The sequence below is a fragment of the Aquarana catesbeiana genome, linkage group LG02, assembly GCF_042186555.1.
Source record: "Aquarana catesbeiana isolate 2022-GZ linkage group LG02, ASM4218655v1, whole genome shotgun sequence".
Classification (NCBI taxonomy): domain Eukaryota; kingdom Metazoa; phylum Chordata; class Amphibia; order Anura; family Ranidae; genus Aquarana; species Aquarana catesbeiana.
Genome location: NC_133325.1, coordinates 596882079 through 596909565, shown reverse-complemented (window position 1 = coordinate 596909565; position 27487 = coordinate 596882079). Strand labels below are relative to the sequence as shown.

The window sequence follows — 27487 nt, the reverse complement described above, 5'->3', positions numbered from 1 at the left end:
CACCCTCTCTATTTGTCCTGTTTACCATATCATTGAAAGTGAAAGTAAAAGAAAATCCCAAATTTTGGGTTGTCCCCAGAAAAGTAATAGGAGGGGAAATCTTCCAATGGGGACACTAGTTCTGGTGACCTGGGGGTCCCCCAAAGAAAATCCCTTAATTTGCAGGTATTTCCTCTCACTTCCTATTTGGCTATAGGACCGTAAGTGAAGGGGAAATCTCTGCAATGGGACACAGATGGCAAAAAAAAAAATTGACAGGCGTTATACCCCTTCCTTGCTCTATCCAAAATGGAAGAAAAAAAAAAAGGTTTTGCCTATAGTTCTACGTTAAGCTTACCTGCATCCTTCAAGAGGACAATAATTTGTCAAGACGTGGATCAAAGGCATTTCCTGCACCTCCAGGAAATTTCTCTGGTCCATCAGTGCAACTGCTGCTTGAAAAGCAGAGTCAACTACAAGAGGTGGTGGCCATTGAAAAATTGTTTTTATCATAGGTGGCGAGTACTTATCGTTATAAGTGAACTAAAAGAGAAACACTGCAGACATTCAAAATAGCCCTGTATAAGTTTCAATGTTCTCAGAATGGTGAAACTTACACTTCATGTGTTTCATGTTCTTTAATGCATATTTTACATATGTTTTTTCATGCATTTTCATTGGCTTCAATGAGCCAGAAAATGCAAGCAATGCATGTAAAAATCGGAAACGCCTTATTTTTAAAAAGCAGTGCGCAGATGATGTTCATGGCCTCTTTAGAATCAATTTTCAGGACAAAATGCACAGGTGTACAGTGCAGCCAAAAAGTTTTCACAGCACTTCACTTTTTCCACATTTCGTTGTGTTACAGCCTCATTCCAAAATGGAAATGACGTGAAAGAGGTTTGTTTGAAAACTTTGAAAAGGTTTTAAAAATAAAAAACTAAAAAAAAAAAAAAATCACATGTACATAAGTATTCACAGCCTTTGCTCAATACAGGCGGTCCCCTACTTACAAACATCCGACTTACAAACGACTCCTACTTACAAACGGAGGGAGAAAACTGGAAGTGAGAGGAAATCTACCCCTAGGAAGGGAAATTCTCTCCTGTAAGAGTTAATATGGGAAAAAGGTGTCTCCACTGATGCTTTATCACCAATCCTTGTTTCCCTAACAGCCCAAAATTTTCAAAATCCAATTGTCATTGGGACAGAAAGTGAGGTGAAATCTTCTGAATAGGGGCGCAGACAGCAAAACAAATGTTACAGGGGTGATAACCCTTCCCTATGCTATCCAAAAAGCTTAAAAATAGATTTTTCGTCTGGAGCTACACTTAAAAAATTGACCTGTTCCAACTTACAAACAGATTCAACTTAAGAACAAACCTACAGTCCCTATATTGTTTGTAACCCGGGGACTGCCTGTACTTTGTTGAGGCACCTATTGCACTGATTACAGCCTCAAATTTTTTGAGTATGATGCTACAAGCTTGACACATGTATTTTTGGGCAGTTTCTCCCATTCATCTTTGCAGGACCTCTCAAGCTCCATCAGGTTGGATGGGGAGCATCGGTGCACAGCCAGTTTCAGATCTCTCCAGAGATGTTCAAATCAGATTCAAGTCTGGGCCACTTAAGGACATTTACAGAGTTGTCCCATAGCCACTCCTTTGTGAACTTGGCTGTGTGCTAAGGGTCATTGTCCTGTTGGAAGATGAACCTTCGCCCCAGTCTGAGGTCCAGAGCACTGTGGAGCAGGTTTTCATCAAGGATGTCTTCATACATTGCTGCATTCATCTTTCCCTCGATCCTGACTAGTCTCACAGTTACTGCTGCTGAAAAACATCCCCACAGCATGATGCTGCCACCACCATGCTTCACTGTAGGATTGCTATGGGCCAGATGAGCAGCAGTGCCTGGTTTCCTACAGGCATGACGCTTGCCATTCAGGCCAAAGAGTTCAATCTTTGTTTCACCAGACCAAAGAATTTTGTTTCTCACGGTCTGAGTGTCGTTCAGGTGCCTTTTGGCAAACTCCCAGTGAGCTCTCATGTGCCTTTTACTGAGGAGTGGCTTCCATCTGGCCACTCAACCATATAGGCCTGATTGGTGGAGTGCTGCAGAGATGGTTATTCTTCTGGAAGGTTCTCCTATATCCACAGAGAAACGCTGGAGCTCTGTCAGAGTGACCATCGGGTTCTTTGTAACCTCCCTGACTAAGGCTCTTCTTCCTCGCTCACTTTGGCTGGGAGGCCCCCTCTAGAAGAGTCCTGGTGGTTCCAAACTTCAATTTACGGATGATGGAGGCCACTGTGCTCTTTGGGACCTTCAATGCTGCAGAAATTTTTCTGTACACTTCCCCAGATCTGTGCCTCGATACAATCCTGTCTTGAAGGTCTACAGACAATTCTTTAGACTTCATGGCTTGGTTTGTGCTCTGACATGCACTGTTAACTGTGGGACCTTATATAGACAGGTATGTGTATTTCCAAATCATGTCCAATCAACTGAATTTACCACAGGTGGACTCCAATCAAGGTTGTAGAAACATCTCAGGCTGGGTTCACACTGGTCCGACAAACGCTCCGACATTGAGAGCTCATGTCGCATGACGTGTGAAATTTAATGTTTCCCTATGGGAGCCGTCCTAACTGGTCCGACACAAGTCGTTCCGACTTTAGAAATGCTCCCTGTACTACTTTGGTCCGACTTTGATCCTACTTCAGCCTATTGACTATCATTGAAGTCGGATCAAAGTCGGATTGCCGTCTTGCATGATCCGACTTCGGCACGCGACTTGTGCTCAGATGTTCTTGAGGGGGAACTCCGCACCAAATTTTAAATAAAAAACCGGCATGGGTTCCCCCTCCAAGAGCATACCAGGCCCTTGGGTCTGGTATGGACCTTGAGGGGAACCCCCTACGCCGAAAAAAACGGCGTGGGGGGTCGCCCCCAATCCATACCAGACCCTTATCCGAGCACGCAGCCCGGCCGGACAGGAATGGGGGTGGGGACGAGCGAGCGCCCCCCCCCCCCTCCTGAACCGTACCAGGCCGCATGCCCTCAACATGGGGGGTTGGTGCCTTGGGGGAGGGGGCGCGCTGCGGCCCCCCACCCCAAAGCACCTTGTCCCCATGTTGATGAGGACAAGGGCCTCTTCCCGACAACCCTGGCCGTTGGTTGTCGGGGTCTGCGGGCGGAGGGCTTATCGGAATCCAGGAGCCCCCTTTAATAAGGGGGCCCCCAGATCCCGGCCCCCCACCCTATGTGAATGAGTATGGGGTACATGGTACCCCTACCCATTCACCTAGGGAAGTGTTAATAAAAAAAAACCACAGTACACAGGTTTCAAAATTAATTTATTGGGCAGCTCCGGTATCTTCTTCCGACTTCTCCCGGTGTTCCGCCTCTTCTCCCGGGCCCCGCCGCTATCTTCTTCCAGCTCTATTGCCAGCGAGGGGCCCGGTCTGCTGCCGCTGTCTTGTCGCCGCTGTCTCGCCGCTTCTTCTCTTCATCTCTTCTTCCGATGTTGACATGACGCTCTCCCCGGCTGGAATGCTCTCTGTGCGCTCTGCTCTGACTTATATAGGCGGTGACCCTGCCCCCTTATGCCGTCACAGTCCCTGGGCATGCTGGGACTGTGACGGCATAAGGGGGCGTGGTCATCACCCGATGAAGATGAAGAGAAGAAGCGGTGAGACAGCGGCGACAAGACAGCGGCAGCAGACCAGGCCCCTCGCTGGCAATAGAGCTGGAAGAAGATAGCGGCGGGGCCCGGGAGAAGAGGCGGAACACCGGGAGAAGTCGGAAGAAGATACCGGAGTCGGAGAAGTCGGAAGAAGATACCGGAGCTGCCCAATAAATTAAATTTTGAAACCTGTGTACTGTGGTTTTTTTTTATTGACACTTCCCTAGGTGAATGGGTAGGGGTACCATGTACCCCATACTCATTCACATAGGGTGGGGGGCCGGGATCTGGGGGCCCCCTTATTAAAGGGGGCTCCTGGATTCCGATAAGCCCTCCGCCCGCAGACCCCGACAACCAACGGCCAGGGTTGTCGGGAAGAGGCCCTTGTCCTCATCAACATGGGGACAAGGTGCTTTGGGGTGGGGGGCCGCAGCGCGCCCCCTCCCCCAAGGCACCAACCCCCCATGTTGAGGGCATGCGGCCTGGTACGGTTCAGGAGGGGGGGGGGGGGGCGCTCGCTCGTCCCCACCCCCATTCCTGTCCGGCCGGGCTGCGTGCTCGGATAAGGGTCTGGTATGGATTGGGGGTGACCCCCCACGCCGTTTTTTTCGGCGTAGGGGGTTCCCCTCAAGGTCCATACCAGACCCAAGGGCCTGGTATGCCCTTGGAGGGGGAACCCATGCCGGTTTTTTATTTAAAATTTGGCGCGGAGTTCCCCCTAATACCAACCAATGCCGGGCATTGGCGGGGATCCAAGACGGATCCCCTATCATTGAAAGTCGGACACATGCCGGCTTCATGTCGCAGGGCAAAGTCGGATCCAAAGTAGGACGGCTGTCGTGTCACACCAGTGTGAACCCAGCCTCAAGGATGATCGGTGAAAACAGGATGCACCTGAGCTCAACTTTGAGTGTCAAGGCAAAGCCTGTGAATACTTCTGTACAAGTGATTTTTTCATTTTTAATAAATTTGCAAAGATTCCAAAAAAACTTGTTTCATGTTGTCATTATGGGGTATTGTTTGTAGAGTTTTAAGGAAAATAATGAATTTAATCCATTTTGGAATAAGGCTGTAACATATCAAAATGTGGAAAAAGTGAAGCGCTGTTAATACTTTCCGAGTGCACTGTATTGTTATGGGTGACACGTGTGCCTTGTTTTTGTATCCGAGAGATTTTGTCTGTATTCGACTTGCTGTTCTTTGATGATTTGAAAAACGTATAAAAAAATAAATGAATAAAAAAGACTGAAATATAAATTCGGAACTTGTACCATCAGGAGACATAGGCTCAATTCATAATAACACAACATAAAAATATTTAATTTTCAGCCAGGCGACTGTAATTTTCAAATGTCAAACTTGAAGGATTTCAAGTTCGAACTAAAATAAATAAAGTAAATGGGGCGTAACTAATAAAGAAACTTAAGGAAAGTACCCAGTGGGTTTAAACATTGTTGGTAGTCACATACCTGGCAACAGCTTCACTGTATACAAAGCCGGCATCAGCTCGCTTTACGATTTCAAAGCACAAATCAGCTCCATCCATGCTGCATTAATAAAGAAAAAACAAACAGTCAGGACTTTTGCAGGATAAAACTTATGGAAAAATAACCTACCTGCTGAGAATATTTAGTGCTTTGTCACAAGCTAGACAGGCACAGTAAATAATTAACGCAATCTATCCAAAAGCTAAAAATGATTTGGCTAATGTGGCAACACATTACACTGTAACTTCCAATTGTTATTCATCTTCTATTTTTACTGCAATTCAATTCAACAAAACACACAGATATAATATGAGCTGACGGGACGTTATCTGAAGCAATCAAATCCTTTTAGTGAAGGAGGAAAGACGAGTAACAAGAAAAAAAAAAAAAAAAAAAAAATTCAGACAAGGGCTTTGGAAAAAGAACGGGACAGAGTCTATTACTATCACTCTAGGGGTGTTCAGGATTGTAAGAGCAGACACAATAGCCAACTAAGCAGCTGATGGCTTTTTAACTTTAGATAAAAATTAAAATATTTTAACTCCCGAATAACATATAAAGTCATGTGTATATTGTTATATTTCTGGGGAATTTACTCAAGTGTAGTGTTTTCCGGCGAGTTCAAACCAGCTAGGCCTTTCAGGGCTTGATGGCCCAGTTTTATTTAAGAAGAAACTAAAATCTCAAAAGCAACTTCAGTGTTACTCTCGCAGAGGTTTCCAAAACCATTTCAAAACACATAAGCAAATTGTTATTTGCCTCCTGGGCTCTTCCCGCTGTGTTGATGCTCAGGTCTCAAGCTTCAGCCTTTTGTCTGGTCCCACAGGCTGATTCACAACACCCCTGTTTTCACATACACGCTGTACTTCTTTTACTCTCTTTTTCTTGCAGCTCCCTGCTGCTCCGGCCTACTCTCCCGAACCTCAGGGCAGGGGACCTCCTGTCTCCAGGGTGGACCCTGAACCACTGCTAGGTCCTTTATTATCCACTTCACCTTCAGAAGATTTAGTTCCCCCCCCCCCCCCCCCCTTCTTCACGACCAGGCCATTTTTTGTGATACAGGATAATTTAGCTGACAATTACATGGTCGTGCAACGCTGTACCCAAATAAAATACGTCCTTTTCTCCCCACAAATAGAGCTTTCTTTTGGTGGTATTTGATCACCTCTGCGGTTTTTATTTTTTGCACTATAAACAAAAAAAAAAACCAGACAATTTTGAAATATATATTTTTTGCTATAATACAGATCTATATCATATCTATATCATATATACAGTGGGGACAGAAAGTATTCAGACCCCCCTAAATTTTTCACTCTTTGTTATATTGCAGCCATTTGCTAAAATCATTTACCGCATATACTCAAGTATAAGTCGAGTTTTTCAGCACTTTTTTTTGTGCTGAAAGTGCCCCCCTCGGCTTATACTCGAGTCAAGCACTTTTCTGGTGCAAAGAATGACATTTTCCAAACCAAATTTGAGGCTCCGTATCTCAGGACCACTTGGTGCTAGGAACCCCAAATTTGGCGTGCAAACCCAGTGGAACTAGCACTACAACATAGAGCTGGGGTTCCTAGCACCAAGTGGCCCCGAGATATGGGGCCCCAAAGTCGGTTCGGAAAATGTCATTCTCTGCTGCAGAAAAGTGCTTGACATTTTCCAAACCAACTTTGGATATGTTGTAGTGCTAGTTCCACTGGGTTCGCACACCAAATTTGGGATTCCTAGCACCAAGTGGCCCCGAGATACCGGGCCCCAAATTCAGTCAACTGTGTCCATCTGCAGCAATGTCATTTCGGGACCCTTTGGGTCCAGAGACCCCAAATTTTGGCTGCAGCTAGGGGGCATCTAGGAACCCTGAACTACAGAGTTTGAAGTTCTGGGACCTATGGCTGCAAATGGGCACAGTGAGGCATGCAAATGGGCACAATGAGGCTGCAAATGGGCATTGTTGACCCTCTTTTCCACTTACAGTAGCTGCGCATTTCTCACCCTAGGCTTATACTCGAGTCAGTAAGTTTTCCAAGTTTTTTGTGGTAAAATTAGGTGCCTCGGCTTATATTCGGGCCAGCTTATACTCGAGTATAAACAGGAAGTTCATTTTTTTTCCTCATTAATGTGCACACAGCACCCCATATTGACAGAAAAACACAGAATTGTTGACATTTTTGCAGATTTATTAAAAAAGAAACTGAAATATCACTTGGTCCTAAGTATTCAGACCCTTTGCTGTGACACTCATATATTTAGCCCAGGTGCTGTCCATTTCTTCTGATCATCCTTGAGATGGTTCTACACCTTCATTTGAGTCCAGCTGTGTTTGATTATACTGATTGGACTTGATTAGGAAAGCCACACACCTGTCTATATAAGACCTTACAGCTCACAGTGCTCAGGACCTCAGACTGGGCCGAAGGTTTACCTTCCAACAAGACAATGACCCTAAGCACACAGCTAAAATAACAAAGAAGTGACTTCACAACAACTCCATGACTGTTCTTGAATGGCCCAGCCAGAACCCTGACTTAAACCCAATTGAGCATCTCTGGAGAGACCTAAAAATGGCTGTCCACCAACGTTTACCACCCAACCTGACAGAACTGGAGAGGATCTGCAAGGAGGATCTGCAGACGATCCCCAAATCCAGGTGTGAAAAACTTGTTGCATCTTTCCCAAAAAGACTCATGGCTGTATTAGATCAAAAGGGTGCTTCTACTAAATACTGAGCAAAGGGTCTGAATACTTAGGCCCCTTTCACACTGGGGCGGTTTGCAGGCGCAATTGCGCTAAAAATAGCACCTGCAAACCGACCCGAAAGTGCTGCTGCTTTGTCTCCAGTGTGAAAGCCCCGAGGGCTTTCACACTGGAGCGGTGCCCTGGCAGGACGGGAAAAAAAAAGTCCTGTCAGCAGCATCTTTGGAGCGGGGAAGGAGCAGTGTATACCTTCCTCGCTCCTGCCCATTGAAATCAATGGGGCAGCGCGGCTATACCGCTGTCAAAGCGCCTCAGCAGAGGCGCTTTGCAGTGGTTTTTAACCCTTTCTCGGCCGCTAACGGGGGGGGTAAAACCGCCCTGCTAGCGGCCGAATACCGACGGTAAAGCGCCGCTAACAATAGCGGTGTTTTCCTACGACGCCGCCCCCGCCCCAGGGTGAAAGGAGCCTTAGGACCATGTGATATTTCAGTTTTTCTTTTTTAATAAATCTGCAAAAATGTTAACAAATCTGTGTTTTTCTGTCAATATGTGCTGTGTGCACATTAATGAGGAAAACAAATGCAAACAAACCATGGGATATATACATTTTTTTTTTTTTTACTAGTAATGTCGGTAATCAGCGACTTATAGCAGGACTGCGATATTGCGGCATACAAATCGAACACTTGACCCTTTTTGGAGACCAGTGACATTAATACAGTGATCAGTGCTAAAAATTTGCACTGTCACTGTACTGATACTGGCAAGCCAGGGTTAACATCAGGGGCAATCAAAGGGTTAAATGTGTGCCTAGCTGGTGATTCAGTGTAGTGGGGGAGGTGCTTTTAGGCCTCTTTCACACGGGGCAGATCAGTCATGATCCGCCCCGTGAACACACGCTGGCTCAGCGGGGATCGCTCCGCCGATCCCCGCTGAGCAGGAAGATGACAGGTGCATCGCTGCACGCTGTGCAGCGACGGACCTGTCAGAGCGCCGCTCTCCCCTATGGGGGGATCGGATGATGACGGTCCGTAGTGTCCGTCGTCATCCGATCCGAAAACGGAGGGAAAAGTAGGTTTTTCCTCCGTTACACTTTTCGGATCGGAGCGGGGTCGGATGTCAGCGGACATGTCACCGCTGACATCCGACGCTCCATAGGGATGACTGTATGTCCGTTTTTCATCCGAAAACGGATGGATGAAAAACGGACATACGGATCATCCGTGTGAAAGAGGCCTTACTAGTGAAAGGCATGGATAGGTGTTTACAGAAACACAGGATCCATGCCTTCTGTACTGACAAAACAGCAATCTGACTTGTTTACATAGGCAGACTGCTGTTCTGTCAGCATAACGAACAATCAGCTGGTGCTGGCGAACATTACCCACTGATCAGCGGCAGCGCGCCCTCACGTCTGATACCCAGAAGTGCAGAATCACGTATATATATATATATATTATATATATATATACACACACATACACACACACACACACACACACACACACACACACACGATCCTGCACAGCGCAGATGCCCTGTAGCAGTAAATGTGCTATGGGGGCAGTCAGCAACTGGTTATAAGGGCTGTACACAAGTGCACTCAGCTTCCTTGTCTCTAGTAAGGCCTGGAAACAAGGTTAGAGGCGTCTTTCCTCTCAAAGCTCTTCGAAGTCTCTGCACTCGAAAACCCAATCTGGGAGTTGGAAAACCCAATCTGGGAGTTGGAAAACCCGAGGAGAACTGAACTCCCAATTTTCTCTGCTCAGAACAGATATTCTGGAGGCCCTCAATCTGTACCTGAGAGAACCCTGTGTGTCATTTACCTAAGCACTAGGGACTAGCACTGTTACAATATCTATAGACTGTAATAAATGTGAGTTAGGGACCTTAGATTGTAAGGTCCCTTCGAGGGCAAGGACTGATGTGAATATATTTGTAAAGTGCTGCGTAAATTAACAGCGCTATATAAAGTACCAGTAATAAAATTAAAAAATAAACATATACACTTTTTTATTTGTATTAGACACCAGTTCCTAGTCTACTAAAACAGATCGAAGCCACACATGTATCTACCACCTGTACACAACAAATGCATTTTCTGGTCTGAACTAATATTCAGGATGTGATAATCTGTCATTGTATGTTGTCATAATATCATCAACTCGATTGCTTGGGGGATTGGTTCAGGCAATAAACAGCTGGATCTTTACTGCAATGGAATTAGCATGTAAAATTACATTTTATAAACACCTGTTGGTCTCAGGCTTCATGTACACGGGACGTTTTTACAACCTCTCCTGAACGATTTAACTTGACAGCTAGTAACCCACGTTTAAGGCCTGTTGAACGCACGTTCAGAGGCAGTTGGACACTTTTTTCAACTGCCCTTGAACCCATTCAATGTTATCCTATGTGTCCATGTACACAGTCTCATTTTTTGGCATTTTTAGGCACTTGCGTTTAACCTCGTTTTTCCAGAAGCAAAAAAATGGGTTCAGACACAAAAGTTTTCCATATTTCAGACGCCAAACGCGGCTAAACGCGGGTACCGTGTTTAGCCACGTTTGCGTTTATAAGTGTTTTTAAAGGAACATTTTACGACCCGCTTTTGGGGCCCCATATCTTGGGGCCACTTGGTGCTAGGAACACCATTTGGTGTGCGAACACAGTGGAACACTATAACATATCCAAATTTGGGGTTCCTAGCACCAAGTGGCCTTGAGATATGGGGCCCCAAAGTCGGGTCACAAAATGTCTCTCTGCAGCAGAAAAGTGCTTGACATTTTGTGACCCAACTTTGGGGCCCCGTATCTCGGGGCCACTTGGTGATAGGAACCCCAAATGTAGATATGTTGTAGTGCTAGTACACCAAATTTGGGGTTCCTAGCACCAAGTGGCCCCGAGATACGGGGGCCCCAAAGTTGGGTCGCAAAATGTAATTCTCTGCTCTGCAGACGCTTCTAGACGCAAACGCGGCATGCAAACGCGGCAAAACGGGCATTTCTAAATGCCGGTTTCAGCTTTTAAAAACATGTGTTCAGCAGAGTTTGCACCGGCGTCTCATGTGCATGAGGCCTAAAACGTCTGTTTTGCCATGTTTACATGCTGCATTTGCGCTTAGAAGCGTTTAAAAAAAATTTTTTTTGTTTTCAAAATAGCCAAAAATCTGAACTAATTTTTTTGCCTTCAAAGAAAAGCCTCTAAACGCAACTGCCTAAAAATGACATTAAACGAACCTGTGTACACGTACACATAAGATAACACTGGATGAGTTCAGGAGCAGTTGAAAAAAGCATCCAACTGCCTCTGAATGTCCGTTTACCAGCAGCAGTGTACATGAGGCCTAAGTTGTTGGAAGTGGTGCATAGTCAGTCAAAAAATAAAGGGACCTACATTGTCTCTTTTGGCTGTTTTTTTAAGCTATCCTGTTTGATAACTGTCAATGCATGGGCGTAACCATTGCACGTTGGCTACTTGTTAAATTCTAAAAAAAAAGGATTGAAACAGAAAAAATAAGGGTTCGTTCACACTATGTGCAGTGACTGGAGCTCTGCACCCGATTTAATGCCATTCGCTGCAAGGTCACATTGCATTCTGTGCACCACAATGCCAGCGCAGATCTACTGCATTTTTTCTGCAGCGCATCAGATGGCACCACAGGTCACAGCAGCATATCACACCGCACTGCTGGGCAGAGACTTGAATGAAGTGGAAATTTGTGCACTCTCAAAGTTTAAAGGGTAACTGATTGTTATTAAAAAATAGGATTTTTATAACGGCTTACCTGTAAAATCCTTTTCTTGGAGTACATCATGGGACACAGAGCCTTAAGTAATTACTTAATTGGTTATAGGTCACCTTCAGGTGATGGACACTGGTATCCAGGAAGTTCACTCCCTATATAACCCCTCCTCCTTTCAGGAGCACACCAGTTTTTGTAGCAAAGCAATATACTTCAATCCCAAAAAAGAGAGGGGAGGGACCTCTGTGTCCCATTATGTACTCCAAGAAAAGGATTTTACAGGTAAGCCGTTATAAAAATCCTATTTTCTTTATCGTACATAATGGGACACAGAGCCTTAAGTAATTAATGGGACGTTCCATAGCAATGCTACTTGAGGGGAGGGAGGGAGACACAACCCGGAGGGTACCCCCAGACTTGAGGACCTATACTGCTGCCTGCAGCAAACTTCGCCCGAAGGCGATATCCTCATACCTCCTTACATCCACCTGATAAAATTTTGTGAATGTATGCACTGAAGACCAAGTTGCGGCCTTACAGATCTGAGCCATGGAGGCCTGATGACGCACTGCCCAATAAGCACTAACCGTCCTGGTAGAGTGCGCCTTAACTTGAAAAGGGGAAATCTTACCCCTTAAATCATAAGTTTGAATTATAACTTGCCGAATCCACTTAGCGACAGTGGATTTCGACTCTGCCTGTCCTTTCTTAGGACCCTCTGGCAGGACAAATAGGACAGTCTTACGAATGTGAGCAGCTGCCTTTAAATTGATTTTTACTGCTCTCACCACATCAAGACAATGTAGTGACTTCTCTTCCCTGGAACAAGGTTTTGGAAAAAACGATGGCAGGACAATATCTTGGTTCAGGTGGAAACCTGAGACAACTTTTGGTAAAAAAACCTGGACGAGGGCGCAACACCAATCTGTCCTCAAAAATCAAATATGGCTCTTTACAAGAAAGAGCAGCCAATTCCGAAACCCTCCTTGCTGAGGATATAGCAACCAAAAATACCAACTTCCTTGCCAGAAGGACTATTGGAATATGTTGTATTGGTTTAAATGGCTGTTTTTGTAACAGACAAAACTAAGTTCAAGTCCCAAGGGTTCAAGGGAGGTTTGACAGGCGGATTAAGCCGCATCACCCCTTGCATAAAACCCCAGACTAAAGAATATGTAGCAAGTGGTCTTTGAAATAAGACCGATAAAGCTCAGACTGGGCCTTTAATAGTACTCAAGGCAAATTTCATTTCTACCCCTAATTGTAGAAAGGCAAGAATTCTGCCTATGATATATCTCAGAGGGTACCAACCCTTGGATTCACACCAGGAAACATAGGCCCTCCAGACTCTATAATATATAGTTCTGGAAGCTGGCTTCCTTGGATTAATCATGGTAGTGATAACTGACCTGGAAAGCCCACGTTTCTTCTGAATGTAGGTTTGAATAGCCAGGCCGTTAAATTTAGAGACTGTAAGGAAGGGTGGAATATCGGTCCCTGTGAGAGCAGATCTGGCTATAGTGGGAGGGACCTTTGGCCCTCCACTACCATCTTTACGATTTCTGCTTACCATGACCTTCTGGGACATGCTGGTGCCACCAGAATTACCGGCTTTCTTTCCAGCTTGATCCTGCAAAGAAGTCGAGGCAGCAACTGAATAGGGAGGAATGCATAGATCAGTGAGAACTGATCCCAGGGGGTCACAAACGCATCTGTTCCGCATGCGAGTGGATCCCTTGTTCTGGCCACAAAGTTGACCGACTTCATGTTGAACCTGGACGCTAGAAGATCTACATCCGGAGTCCCCCCATCTTTGGCAAACAGCCCGAAATATGTCGGGGTGAAGAGACCATTCCCCTGGGAATAACTGCTGGTGACTCAAGTAGTCCGCCTGCCAATTCTCTACCCACGGAACGAAGACTGCCGATAGGCACGGAAAATTCCTTTCTGCCCAAGTTAGAATATGGTTCACCTCTCTCTGCACTGAGAGACTTTTGGTGCCCCCTGGGTGATTGATATAGGCCACAGCTGTAACATTGTCAGATTGAATGCAGACAGGACAATCCCATAACCTGAAAGTCCAGGCCTTTAGAGCCAGACGCACTGCCCGAATCTCTAGGATATTGATAGACAAGGTTCTTTCGGTTTTTGACCACTGTCCCTGGACAGTTGTCTTTTCTAGTACTGCTCCCCAGCCTCAAAGGCTGGCATCCGTTGTTACCACTTTCCAGATGACTGGATGAAAGGATTTTCCTTTCAGCAGATTCTGGGTTGGTAACCAGCAAGTGAGGCTTTGGGGCACTCTTGGGGACAGCCACATTGGCAAGTCTAAAGCTTGAATTGTTTTGTTCCAAGTTGACAGGATACTGTTTTGCAACAGTCTTGAATGGAACTGGGCATAGGGAACTGCTTCGAATGAAGCCACCATGGTTCCTAGCAACCTCATACAGAGGCGAATGGAGGGATCACCTTTTGACCTGACCTTCCGCACCAGCTCTCTTATGGAGTTGATCTTTGCCTGAGGCAAGAACACCTTTTCCGGGGCTGTGTCTATGATCAGACCCAAGTACTCCAGCCTTTTTAGCGGTATTAAGGAAGATTTCTCTAGGTTGAGAATCCAACCCAAACTTTTCAGATAATTGGTTGTAGTGCATACGCTTTGCTCCAAATGAGCCACCGACTGATCTATTAGCAATAGATCATCTAGGTATGCTACAACTGTTATGCCCTGTGCCCTTAACCTGGCTAGGAGGTGAGGCCAGCACTTTTGTGAACACTCGGGGTTCTGTGGCTAGCCCAAAGGGCAGGGCTACAAACTGGAAATGCTGCTGTTCTAACGCGAACCGCAGAAACTTTTGGCGAGTTGGAAATATAGGGACACGCAGATATGCATCCCTGATGTCGATAGATGCCAGAAGTTCTCCTCTTAGAAGGATAGAGACTAGAGGTCGACCGATATGGGTTTTTCTCTGGCCGATGCCGATGCCGATATTTAGAAATCACGGTGGCCGATGGCCGATATGTGATGCCGATTTTTTTGGGCCGATATATTTGGCCGATTTTTTTTTTTTTTCCTTTCTTTTTTCCCTTCATCTCATAAAATCTAACAGTTAGACCCCTTTCACACTGGGGCGTTTTTCAGGCGCTTTTGGGCTAAAAATAGCGCCTGTAAAACGGCTCCCCTGCAGTCTCAGTGTGATATCCCGAGTGCTTTCACACTGAGGTGATGCCCTGGCAGGATGTAAAAAAAAGTCCTGCAAACGGCATCTTTGGAGCGGTGTATAACGCTGCTCCACCACTCCTGCCCATTGAAATGAATGCGCACCGCTGCCGAAGCGCCTGCAAAGCGTTTTGGCAGCGTCGCTTCAGGGGCGCATTTAACCCCTTCCTCGGCCGCTAGCTGGGTTATAAGCGCCCCGCTAGCAGCCGAATAGCGCCTCTAAAATGATGGTAAAGCGCCGCTAAAACTAGCAGCGTTTTACCATCAACGCATGCCCGCTCCAGTGTGAAAGCAGCCTTAAGTAATACAGAATTTTTTTTTCATTTAAACATTAAACAAAACAAACCTTCAATCAGTTCACTTGTATGTATAATTTAATAAAAAGAAAAAAAAACTATCTTAAATAATAAATACACAAAAACAGGTAATCAAAACTTTTGTACGAAAAAAAATGGGCTAACTTTACTGCTTAGGTTTTTTTTTTTAATTCATTACTGTATTTTTTTTTTTTTAAATTGCGTTTGAAAGACCGCTGCGCAAATACCGTGTGACATAAAATATTGCAACAATCACCATTTTATTCCCTAGGGTCTCTGCTAAAAAAATATATATAATGTTTGGGGGTTCTAAGTGATTTTCTAGCAGAAAATACAGAATTTTTACTAGTAAGCAACAAGTGTCAGAAAAGATTTAGTCTTTAAATGGTTAAACTGAAAACTTCTCCACGGAGTTCAGTCTATTGATAAAAAGAACCTGAAAGAGATACAATGTATCTTCTTATCAGACTTGGCAGGCTGCCCAGAGGAGGAGAGAATCCTCTCCACAGATAACCTCAGGAAACTTGCATTAACTTCTATTACAGAAGTCATTTGCAAGTCACGGCTGAAGTTATAATCGGCCTTTTTTATCAGCACAATCGGCCGATGCCGATTAAGTAAAAAACGCCAAATATCGGCCGATATATCGGCCGGCCGATATATCGGTCGACCTCTAATAGAGACTACTGACCTGATCAACTCCATGCAAAAGGAGCGGATCTTCAGGAACAGATTTAGATTTTTTGATCTAGAATGGGTCTGACATCTCCATTTGGTTTTGGTACCATAAAAAGGTTTGAATAAAACCCCAAACCCTTGCTCTTTTGCGGGGATCTGTATGATCACCCCTTGAGAAATTAATCGGTCTAGTGCCTGAAACAGAGATTGTCTTTTCTCTGGATCTTTGGGAACGCTTGACCTCAGGAAACAAGACGGTGGCAAGTGCCGAAATTCCAGCTTGTATCCCAGCATTATCGTGGAGATGACCCATCTGTCCTGAATTTCCTCTTTCCAGACTTCTGAAAACTGCAGAAGTCTTCCCCCCCACCTTGGTGAGGGGGGTTGCCTCTTCATGATGAGGCTTTAGGCTTCTGCTTTGCAAGTTTCCGACCCCAGGACTTCTTTTGAGCCTGGGTCTGAACCTGAGGTTTTCCTCTAGAGTCTGACGGCAGAGACCGTCACCATTGTCTGGCGCAGGGGAAAGAGCCCGTTTAAATGAAGGGCGTTTATACTTTCTTTTGACTGGCAAAGAGTACTTTTTCCACTAGAAATTGTTTGGATATATTTGTCCAAGTCTTCTCCAAATAGTCGCTCCCCATTAAAAAGGGAACCCAGTTACGAGGTTTTTACATGGTGCTTCAGCTGACCAATTTGTTTAACCACAGGATTCTACGCATATGCACAAGCATAAGCGTAAGGCGGGTTGCTGGGTGAATAGAATCTTTAATGGCCTCTATGGCAAAGCATAATGCTTTTGGTAGTTCAGCCAATTCCCGAGCTAAAAACTCACGGTTCGGATCGTCCCTCAGATCAGAGATCACGGATCTGATCATTTTCAGATCAGCAAAAAAATAAAAATAAAAAACAAGACAAATAAACATAACCCCCAATGTAATATCTACAATCTCCCCCACTGTAATATCCACAATCTTCCCCACTGTAATATCCACAAATCTCCCCCACTGTAATAGCTCACCGCCGCCGCCGGGTGTACCAAGATGGCCGCTCCAAAGCTAGGCCAAACCCGTTTCCTAAGGCCGAGGCAGCGGAGCGCTCCGCGGATTGCGGTTGTGCCGATCCGAGCAGGAAAAAAGCCGCTATTAAGTTCAGCCTAGTGCTGGGAAAAAGGTGTCCCTTCCTGTATCAGGAATGCCAGTTTGCAACCCTCACGTGTCCCACAGCTCATGTCCCTGTGTGCAGACTGCTCGTTTCCTCCTCGCCAGCCGAGGAGAGACTGTCACAGCTGTAGTTTTATTTGTTTTAGTTCACGGCACAGCACTCAGGCCCTGCCCCCTCCGAAAAAATCCTGCCCCTTTTTTCATTTAAAATGTTACCGCTCTCATGTGTGGCATTTTTCGGGTCTACAGACCCAACACGAGGAGGGGGGGGGAGGGGGGTCGAGACCTGTTTAGCAGCAGGCAAACAAAACAGCATTATGTAAGTGGGTACAGCACTGATGTCCCCCTAACCCTCCGGTCCCTTCAGGGAGGAGAAAGAAAACTTTTGGCAGATTTCTTTTACCTGAGAGAAAAAAATCCTCTTGCACACGCTGCTGCGGCCACAAAGAGACTGACTGAGCTTTACAGTGAAGACAACAGATTAAGGTATGTGCATAGACTCCCTCTAGTGGAGAATTAAGGCATGACAACATTTTTTCCCTTAAAGAAGAATACAAAAGGTGTTTTTAGTTTCTTCTCTTACTTTATCCCCATCGCAGGATTTGCTGAATTAACAGACAATCCAACCTTCACCCATCACAGCGGGCTGCGTTTAACAAACCTTCAAGGACCGGGTCCCTAAAACGGGGTTCCACTCCCTTGGACCTGTAAAAGCACCCCACTGGAAAGCTTTAGGTAATGTAGCAAGACCTAAGCCTTGGGTTTCTGGGGTCCAGCCCTACAAAGAGGCGTTACAGGCAAAACCTTGTGCTTTGGATAAGCGGCCCCAGGTACCATCCACTTAAGCCTCAGTGGCACTTTGGATGGATCTGGTCTATGAAAGCTATTTAAATCCAGCATGGATCCCTCCTGGAGCTCCTCAGAGCACATCTTCACTCGTGACCAACACCTTAGACACTGGCGTAAAAACTGATGTGCTGCTGGAAGGAGGAGGGGTTATATAGGGAGTTAACTTCCTGGATTGGGTATAGCAGTATCCATCACCTGAAGGTGGTCTATAACCCATTAATTACTTAAGGCTCTGTGTCCCATGATGTACGATAAAGAAATTACCTTTCCTTTTGAATCTGCAGCTCTGGACATTTGTGTAAAATGCAATGCAAAATGGCTACCTGGAGGTGTTCTGTACACAGATGTACAGAACACCCCCCATCCCCCCAGGTATGTAATTTCCTGCTTGTGTGATTGGCTCACTGATTTTTCCAGAAGTCTGTACTAAGATACAAGTCAGATATCAGGCATCCCCTGCAACAAAAATGGCATTTTTGGTGAGATACTCCCAAAGAAAATCACATCTAAAAAGGATGTGAACCCTGCAATTTTCCTCATTAGAGCCTTGCAGGTGCAGCAGCTGATTGATAATTACAAAACCACTTCCATACAGATTCACTTTGCATATGGACACAAACTACTATTTCCAGAATCACAAAAGGTAGAAATCTGCAACAAAGTTTGTTAAAATCCTTGCAATGCACATAGATCACCCAGAGGGGAATGTTTTTTTTTTTCCTCAAGAAAAGTGGAGTTACACTTTAAAAAAAAATGTAAACATGATATGTTGAAACAATGCACCACCTGGTGAAACAGACACCAGCCTTCGTGCTAAAATACAATGTTTTAGCATGCAGGTAGTGCGAATGGACCCTAAAGTATTGTAGTAATATATTTACGCATAAATATGTGACATGAATTCATCAGAGCCAAACATAGTTCAAATGAAGATTAACACAACAGTGATACTGTAAACCCAGCACAAAGCTGAATTTCTGTCCTGTTACTACAAAGAATATTGTCATCTGACCTTTAAAAAAAAAATGTTGTAAACCAAAGAAATTAAATATGAACAAAGCATATGCCTCCATAGTGTGTATGTGTCTCAATTAAGAGCGCTAAGTATCATTTCTGTCTGCTGCTTTATTCTTCTGCTATCAGCATAAATCACTTTTGACAAGTTTTCCGACAGATAGAAAAAAGTTTACAGGGGAGGGAGCTTGAGCTGATTGACAGCCTCAGTTCTGTTCCTGTGTGCTGTGTGTCTCTTCCCTCCAATCAGCTCTCAGAGCTCTCCTCACTGAGCTCTGCAGAGTAACTTCAGCTCTAAGCCCTCTTTTTCTGACAGCTCTGACCAGCTTTATAAATGCTGTACTTTGAACAAATATAAATCGAAGCGAAGACTGCAGCTAAACAGGTACAACTTATGTAGGAGGGTTTGTTTCATCTGTGTATCACCTGTGGCCAGTTACTTCACTGGGTATATGTAGGGGTTCACAACCACTTTAAAGCAAGCTTATCCTGTGACCAATTTTTGAACCACCAAATCATTGTTTCACTGGGTTTTCTGAGCCCAATGCCCCAAAGTAATGCTCAACTATAAATACCCAAGATTAGAAAATGGCCACCACCATCTTGGTTCCTGGCTGGAGAAAAAGGGGATGTAAGCCATCATTTACAGCCAGCTGTCGGTCCCTGCATTGTGTGCATTCTCTTCTTTCTGTAGTAGTCATGTGCCATGATCAAATCTACAGTATGCTGAGCAGTTCCTTGACGAGGCAATGTTTACAGTCTTGCCTTTTAGGGAGATCAAGCTCTTGTCTTACCTTTATGGAGGGAGCAGCTGGAGGGCATGGTGCTATCTCAGCCAGCAACTTGGCAGAATGTCAGTATTTGCTATAAACTAACAGATGTTGTTTCTCAGCTTGAATATCACACATTGGAACAAGTGAGACATCGCTTGAGAAGTAGGTTTCCCACACTGATCATAAGGTCATTTTACGTAACATGTTCTCTTTAAAGAGCCTATATCCATTTCAACATTTTTTTTTTTTAAAGAGATCTTGTTTATTTAATTTTATATACTGTGTGCTAATGTTTTAACAGACATGATGAGTGATCTTTTACAATGCACCAAAGTGAGGTGACCCCTATCGGTCCTTCCTTTGGGAGGGGAGCAGTTTTGTTCTAAATACGCTCATGCAAACTCAACTCACCTGGAGCAATGTTACCAGCCAAGTTCAGGTTGTACTTCGGGTCGGTTCACACTACAACGACTTGGGATCCGACTTCTCAGCCCTCAAGTCACCCCAAGTGGCTTGACATTTGGAAGCGCATTATTGTCAATGAGAGCCATCTTAACGTACACTACTGAAGTCGCTCCGACTTCAGAAAAGGTTCCTGTACTACTTCAAGGCGACTTCTAGGCGACCTGTACCCATAGAATTCAATGGAAGTCGCCTCCAAGTCGGATCTTCATCTATAGTGAGGCGACTTTACAGGAAAAAGAAGATTATGAGGGGGAACTCCACGCCAAATTTTAAATAAAAAACCGGCATGGGTTCCCCCTCTAGGGGCATACCAGGCCCTTAGGTCTGGTATGGATTTTAAGGGGAACCCCCTATGCCGAAAAAAAACGGCATGGGGGTCCCCCCCAAAATCCATACCAGACCAGACCCTTATCCGAGCATGCAGCCCGGCCGGTCAGGAAAGGAGGTGGGGACGAGCGAGCGCCCCCCCCCCCCCCTGAACCGTACAAGGCCACATTCCCTCAACATGGGGGGGTGGGTGCTTTGGGGAATGGGGGCACCCTGCGGCCCCCCCCACACCAAAGCACCTTGTCCCATGTTGATGAGGACAAGGGCCTCTTCCCGACAACCCTGGCCGTTGGTTGTCGGGGTTTGCGGGCGGGGGGGCTTATCGGAGTCCGGGAGCCCCCTTTAATAAGGGGGCCCCTGGATCCCAGCCCCCCACACTATGTGAATGAGTATGGGGTACATCGTACCCGTACCTATTCACCTTGGGGAAAAAAAAGTGTCAATAAAAAAACACTACACAGATTTTTAAAGTAATTTATTAGGCAGCTCCGGGGGTGGTCTTCCGACTTCTCCGCTCTCTCCGGCCTCCTCCGCTATCTTCTGATCATTTGCCGCTCTCTTGCTAGCAGTGACCCGGTCTTCTCCATAGTCTTCTTCCCTCTTCTTTTCTTTCGACGTTGACACGACGCTCTCTCCCGCTGTAATGCTGTGTACGCGGAGCGCATTGACTTATATAGGCATGGAGCGGGGGTCACCGGGTGACCCCGCCCCTTATGACGTCACAGTCCCATCATGCCCCGGGACTGTGACATCATAAGGGGCGGGGTCACCGCGTGACACCACCCGGTGACCATGCCTATATAAGTCAATGCGCACCGCGTACACAGCATTACAGCGGGAGAGAGTGTCGTGTCAACAAAAAGAAGAGGGAAGAAGACGATGGAGAAGACCGGGTCACAGCTAGCAAGAGAACGCAAAAAAAACAGAAGATAGCGGAGGAGCCCGGCAGAAGAACCGGACACCGGGAGAAGAGGCCGGAGAGGGGGAGAAGAGGCCGGAGAGAGTGAAGTCGGAAAAAGACCCCCGAAGTCAGAAGAAGACCCCCGAAAACGGAAGAAGACCCCTGGAGCTGCCTAATAAAAATTACTTTAAAAACCTGTGTAGTGTTTTTTTATTGACACTTTTTTTTTCCCCCCAGGTGAATGGGTAGGGGTAGGATGTACCCCATACTCATTCACATAGGGTGGGGGGCCGGGATCCGGGGCCCCCCGGATTCCGATAAGCCCCCCACCCGCAGACCCCGACAACCAACGGCCAGGGTTGTCAGGAAGAGGCCCTTGTCCTCATCAACATGGGGACAAGGTGCTTTGGGGTGGGGGGGCCGCAGGGCGCCCCCCTTCCCCAAAGCACCCCCCATGTTGAGGGCATGCGGCCTGGTACGGTCCGGGGGGGACGCACGCTCGTCCCCACCCCCTTTCCTGACCGGCCGGGCTGCATGCTCAGATAAGGGTCTGGTATGGATTTTGGGGGGACCCCCACGCCATTCTTTCGGCGTAAGGGGTTCCCCTTAAAATCCATACCGGACATAAGAGCCTGGTATGTTCCTAGAGGGGAATTCCCTCTCGCTGCAATAGGAAAATGCGTTTTTCCTATTGCAACGAGCGCCAGATGTACAGTACTCTGTCACCGAGAACCAGTGCAATGGGATCGCGCTGGAAACACATTCTCGTGGGCAGGTACTGTATGTCACAAGAGCTGATTAGCTCTGATTGGCCACAGGCAAAGTCGCCTGTCCTGGGGGGCGACTTGAAGTCATGTTGTAAGTCGCCCAAAATCGCATTGAAGTCGCCTTGCAAAGTCGTGCTGAAGTCTTGTTGCCCCTGTGTGAATCGGCACTTAGTGTTACCAAGTAATATCACACAGCTGAGCAAACAAAAAACACATTAAAAAATGTTGTTTGATAAATCAGGCACCCAAAAGAGTACCCTTTTGCTTTACAGTTTACATGATGGAAATGTAATCGAGAGGTTTAGTTATACACTATCTTATACGGTATTTTCTCATGATTTACACATTGCTCTAAGCTCTTCACATTGGTCACGGACCTTACATCCTGAAAAAAACGTCACCAATGATCTAATATAACAAATCCATTGATCGATAAAAAGAAGGTATCACAGATACAAGAGACTACAAATGCCCCCAAATGTGACCTTTGGGTGAAGTCTGGCTACCCTAGAGGAAGTACCATTGACTGTCTTCATTAATGAAAAACTCTATGAAACAAGGCTGATACTTCTTTTGGCAAAATGACAAGAGAAAAGGCCGTGTTAACCACACAAGTTCTGCTTCAATTGTAATTACAGGCATAGTTCACCATTATCAAAAAGCTGCTTATATAGATAAGGGGCATCTGTCGGTAGATAAAAACAAGCTGTGCAGCTTTTACCAAAGTTGCATACCCTTGCTATACAGTGGGGAATATTATTGGATCCCCTGCAGATTGTGTAAGTTTGCCCAGTTACAAAGAAATGAAGGGTCTATAATTGTTATCCTAGTTCTATTTTAAATGATAGCGATAGAACATCAACCAAAGATCCAGAACAAACACATAAAACAAATGCTATAAATTATGCAGTTCAGTAAGTAAAATAAGTATTTGCTCCCAAAGAAAAACGTGACTTCGTACTTGGTGGAGAAACCTGTGTTGGCAAGCACAGAGGTAAGATATTTCTTGTAGTCGGTGACCAGGTTTGCACACATCTCAGGAGGGATTTTGGTCCACTTTTCTTTACAGATGATCTCTAAATCCTTGCGGTTTCTTGGCTGTCGCTTACCAACTTGAAGTTTCAGCTCCCTCCATAAATTTTCTATAGGATTAAGGTCTGGGGACCAGCTGGGCTACTCCAGGACCTTAATGTGCTTCTTCTTGAGCCACTCCTTTGTTGCTTTGGTGGTATGTTTTGGGTCATTGTCATGCTGGAAGACCAGTCTATGACCCATCTTCATTGTTCCGGCTGAAGAAAAAAAGTTCTCATCCAAGATTTTACAATACATAGCCCCATCAATGCAGCAAAGTCGGCCTGTACCTTTAGCAGAGAAACAGCCCCAAAGCATCATGTTTACACCTCCGTGCTCAACTGTAGGGATGGTGTTCTTAGGAGCATAGTCAGCATTTTTTCTTCCTCCAAAAACGGCAAATCAAGTTAATGCCAAAGAGCTCAATTATGCTCTCATCTGACCACAGCACTTTCTCCCAATCCTTCTCTGAATCATTTAGATGTTAATTGTCATGACCGTACATGTGCCTTCTTGAGGGGGGGGCTCGCCTTCTACTGAAGCCAAAAAAGGAGTCCTAGTCCTTCTACTGACACCAATAATGGGGTACTATTCCTTCCACTTACATCCACAGTGGGGCATGATTTCTCCCACTGGTTGAAAACAATTGGGCACTATTCCTCCCACTGACACTAACAATGGGACTCATCTCCAACTGACCACAAGCAGCATGTAATCTTTTTATTTACTGATATATTATGATGCTGGAACACAGAGGTGCAAACATTATGCTTTGGGTCGGTTTCTCTGCTAAAGGTACAGACCAAACTTGCCGCATTGAGGGGCCAATGGATGAGGCCATGTATTGTAAAATCTTGGATGAGAACCTTCTTCCCTCAGCCAGAACACTGAAGATGGGTCATGGATGGGTCTTTCAGCAAGACCCACAACTTACTGCCAAGGCAACAAAGGAGTGGCTCAAGAAGCACATTAGGATCATGGAGTGGCCTAGCCAGTCTCCAGACCGTAATCCTATAAAAGATTTATGGAGGGAGCTGAAACCTAGTTTCCAAGCGACAGCCGAGAAACCTTAAGGATTTAGAGAAGATGTGTAAAGAGTGGACTGAAATCCCTGCTGAGAGGTGTACAAACCTGGTAACCAACTACAAGAAACGTCTTACCTCTGTGCTTGCCAACAAGGGTTTCTCCATCAAGTACTAAGTCATGTTTTGTTTGGGGACCAAATACTTATTTTACTCGCTTAACTGCAACTCAATTTATAACATTTGTATCGTGTTTTTTCTGGATTTTTGGTTGATATTGTGTCTCTATCATTTAAAATATACCCAATAGTGTATAGAACCTTAATTTCTTTGTAAGTGGGCAAAATTACAAAATCTGCAGGGGATCAAATATTTATTTGCCCTTCCTGTAGGTGTAGGCCATTTATTTACCTCATGAAGACTGACTAAAAAACTCCCAGACAAAACATCCCCCATCCTGCTTTGCAGCTCTAAGAAACTCACAGCTTTTACATTTAAACCTTTATGGTCACAGGAGTTTTTTCTCCACTTCACACCCCCTCACATGCACATTCGCTCCCCTGATGCAGCAAGTCTGAGCTCAGCCTGTGATGGTGGGAGTGAACAGTAATGGCTGTAAGTCTTAGGGCCAATTCACACCAGTGCATTGATCTGCATTTTAGCGCAGCTGTAAAACGCAGATCAATAGAAGGACATCTGAAAAACTATTTCTGACATGTCCTATTTACACCAGAACGCTGTGCATTGGGGGTGTTGAATATAATCATAGCATCGCGATTCAGCTGTCCACCATTCTGCATCGATGCTAGGACCAGTCTAATCGATTGGTGGATGACATCTTCGCGGCTTACCCTGCCTCTCCTGGGAGAGTGCTCCCAGTGTACTCTTACAGGTGTTAAACCAACTATCTCATTGAATTCCATCTTACAGTACATTAAAAGTGCCCCACTGTACATGCTTTTTAAAAAATATGTAGCTACGTACCGCATTTCAGAGTGCCTTTCGGCGCTCATGTGACTGCCAGGCCCACCGCCCTTCTCCAGATCTGACAGCTCCAGCGGGCGGGGCTGAGAATCCCCCGCTGATGTCAGCCTGGATGAGAGAGGAGAGTGAGGAGGCGGACAGTCACATGAGCTCCAGTCAGTTTAAGACCTGTAAGTAGAGTATGAGTTTGTACTCTACTTACAACTTGTACTGGCTCAATACTGGGAGTTCAGCTCGGCTTCCCAGTTCACGCCTTCCACTGTGTTAACTTCTAGTGTGTTGGAATGTGCAAACGAGGAAGCCGAGCTGATCTCCCAGCATGGAGCCAGTACGGTGAACTTCACAGGGCTGTTTGTCAGCTGCGGATTCCATCACTTCTGTCCTCCGGAAAGCAGTGTAATTTTTCCCTTAGTGAATGCTTGTACTCTCCCTTTGATTCTTCCATCCTTCAGTCCCCCCCCCTCATCGCCGCCATTTTTATCTTTGAACTTTTCCATCCTTTTGTTCTTATCCATGGATTCCTCCATCTCCATCCCCAGACTCTTCCATCTTTCAGTTCCTATCTCCAAACTACTCCAGCCTTCCATTCTCTATCCATGGATTCCTCCATCCCCAGACTCTTCCACCCTTCCTTTCTTATTCATGGATGCTTCCATCCTGCAGTTCCTACCCCTCGTATCCTGGACTCTTCCATGTCCTGCTACATGCAGGAAGTGTCCTTTCTTTTTTTAACATTAGGTGGAACTGAAAATTACAGTAAACAAAGCAACATTCAAATTTTATAAAGCACATTGATAAATTTGCTGTTTGAGATGTTTACAACAAAACTGCAGGTTTGCATGCATTCCTAGAAAAACCCACAAGTGTGTGGTGGAGATCCCACCTTTCTACTTTTACTATGAACATTTTTGTTTTCAGACACATATTCCTGGGTACATACTGCCCTAAACATTCCTATCACTAGGTGCGCAATCGAGACCCGTCTAGCCACAGCAGCTATCTGCCTCTATAACTGGCCATGGATGGATGGATCGAAATTCGGCTGGTTCAGCAGCGACTGGCCAAATTTTTATCTTAAACTATGTGGAGGGTTCTTTACTGTAAGAGCGGCAGGGATGTGGAATTCCACAGGCGGTGGTCTCAGCCGGGGGCATTGATCGTTTCAAAAAACGATTAGATAAGCACCTGAACGACCACAACATACAGGGGTATACAATGTAATACTGACATACAGTATCTCACAAGAGTGAGTACACTTCTCACATTTTTGTAAATATTTTATTCTATCTTTTCATGTGACAACACTGAAGAAATTACACTTTACTACAATGTAAAGTAGTAAGTGTACAGCTTGTATAACAGTGTAAATTTGCTGTCCCCTCAAAATAACTCAACACACAGCCATTGTCTAAACCACTGGCAACAAAAGTGAGTACACCCCTACGTGAAAATGTCCAAATTGGGCCCAAAGTGTCAATATTTTGTGTGGCCACCATTATTTTCCAGCACTGCCTTAACCCTCTTGGGCATGGAGTTCACCAGAGCTTCACAGGTTGCCACTGGAGTCCTCTTCCATTCCTCCCTGATGACATCACGGAGCTGGTGGATGTTAGAGACCTTGCGCTCCTCCACCTTCCGTTTGAGGATGCCCCACAGATGCTCAATAGGGTTTAGGTCTGGAGACATGCTTGGTCAGTCCAACACCTTTACCCTCAGTTTCTTTAGCAAGGCAGTGGTCATCTTGGAGGTGTGTTTGGGTTTGTTATCATGTTGGAATACTGCCCTGCGGCCCAGCCCCCGAAGGGAGGGGATCATGCTCTGCTTCAGTATGTCACAGCACATGTTGGCATTCATGGTTCCTTCAATGAACTGTAGCTCCCCAGTGCCGACAGCACTCATGCAGCCCCAGACCATGACACTCCCACCACCATGCTTGACTGTAGGCAAGACACACTTGTCTCTGTACACCTCACCTGGTTGCTGCCACACACGCTTGACACCATCTGAACCAAATAAGTTTATCTTGGTCTCATCCATGTCCTTAGTCTGCTTGTCTTCAGCAAACTGTTTGTAGGCTTTCTTATGCATTATCTTTAGAAGAGGCTTCCTTCTGGGACGACAGCCATGCAGACCAATTTGATGCAGTGTGCGGCGTATGGTCTGAGCACTGACAGGCTGACTCCCCACCCCTTCAACCTCTGCAGCAATGCTGACAGCACTCATATGTCTATTTCCCAAAGACAACCTCTGGATATGACGCTGAGCACGTGCACTCAACTTCTTTGGTCGACCATGGCGATGCCTGTTCTGAGCGGAACCTGTCCTGTTAAACAGCTGTATGGTCTTGGC

The 27487-nt window shown here is 45.6% G+C and overlaps 1 protein-coding gene across 15 annotated transcripts in view; it reads right to left on the bottom strand.

Annotated features, from left to right (window-relative positions):
- Positions 1–27487, bottom strand: part of CASK (calcium/calmodulin dependent serine protein kinase) — a 508902-nt gene that overhangs the window by 334210 nt on the left and 147205 nt on the right. For all 15 annotated transcript variants that reach the window (XM_073616292.1, XM_073616297.1, XM_073616294.1 and 12 more), the window contains exon 4: positions 5134–5211. In XM_073616292.1, coding sequence (XP_073472393.1) covers positions 5134–5211 — 78 coding nt within the window. The remainder of the gene's footprint in view (positions 1–5133; positions 5212–27487) is intronic.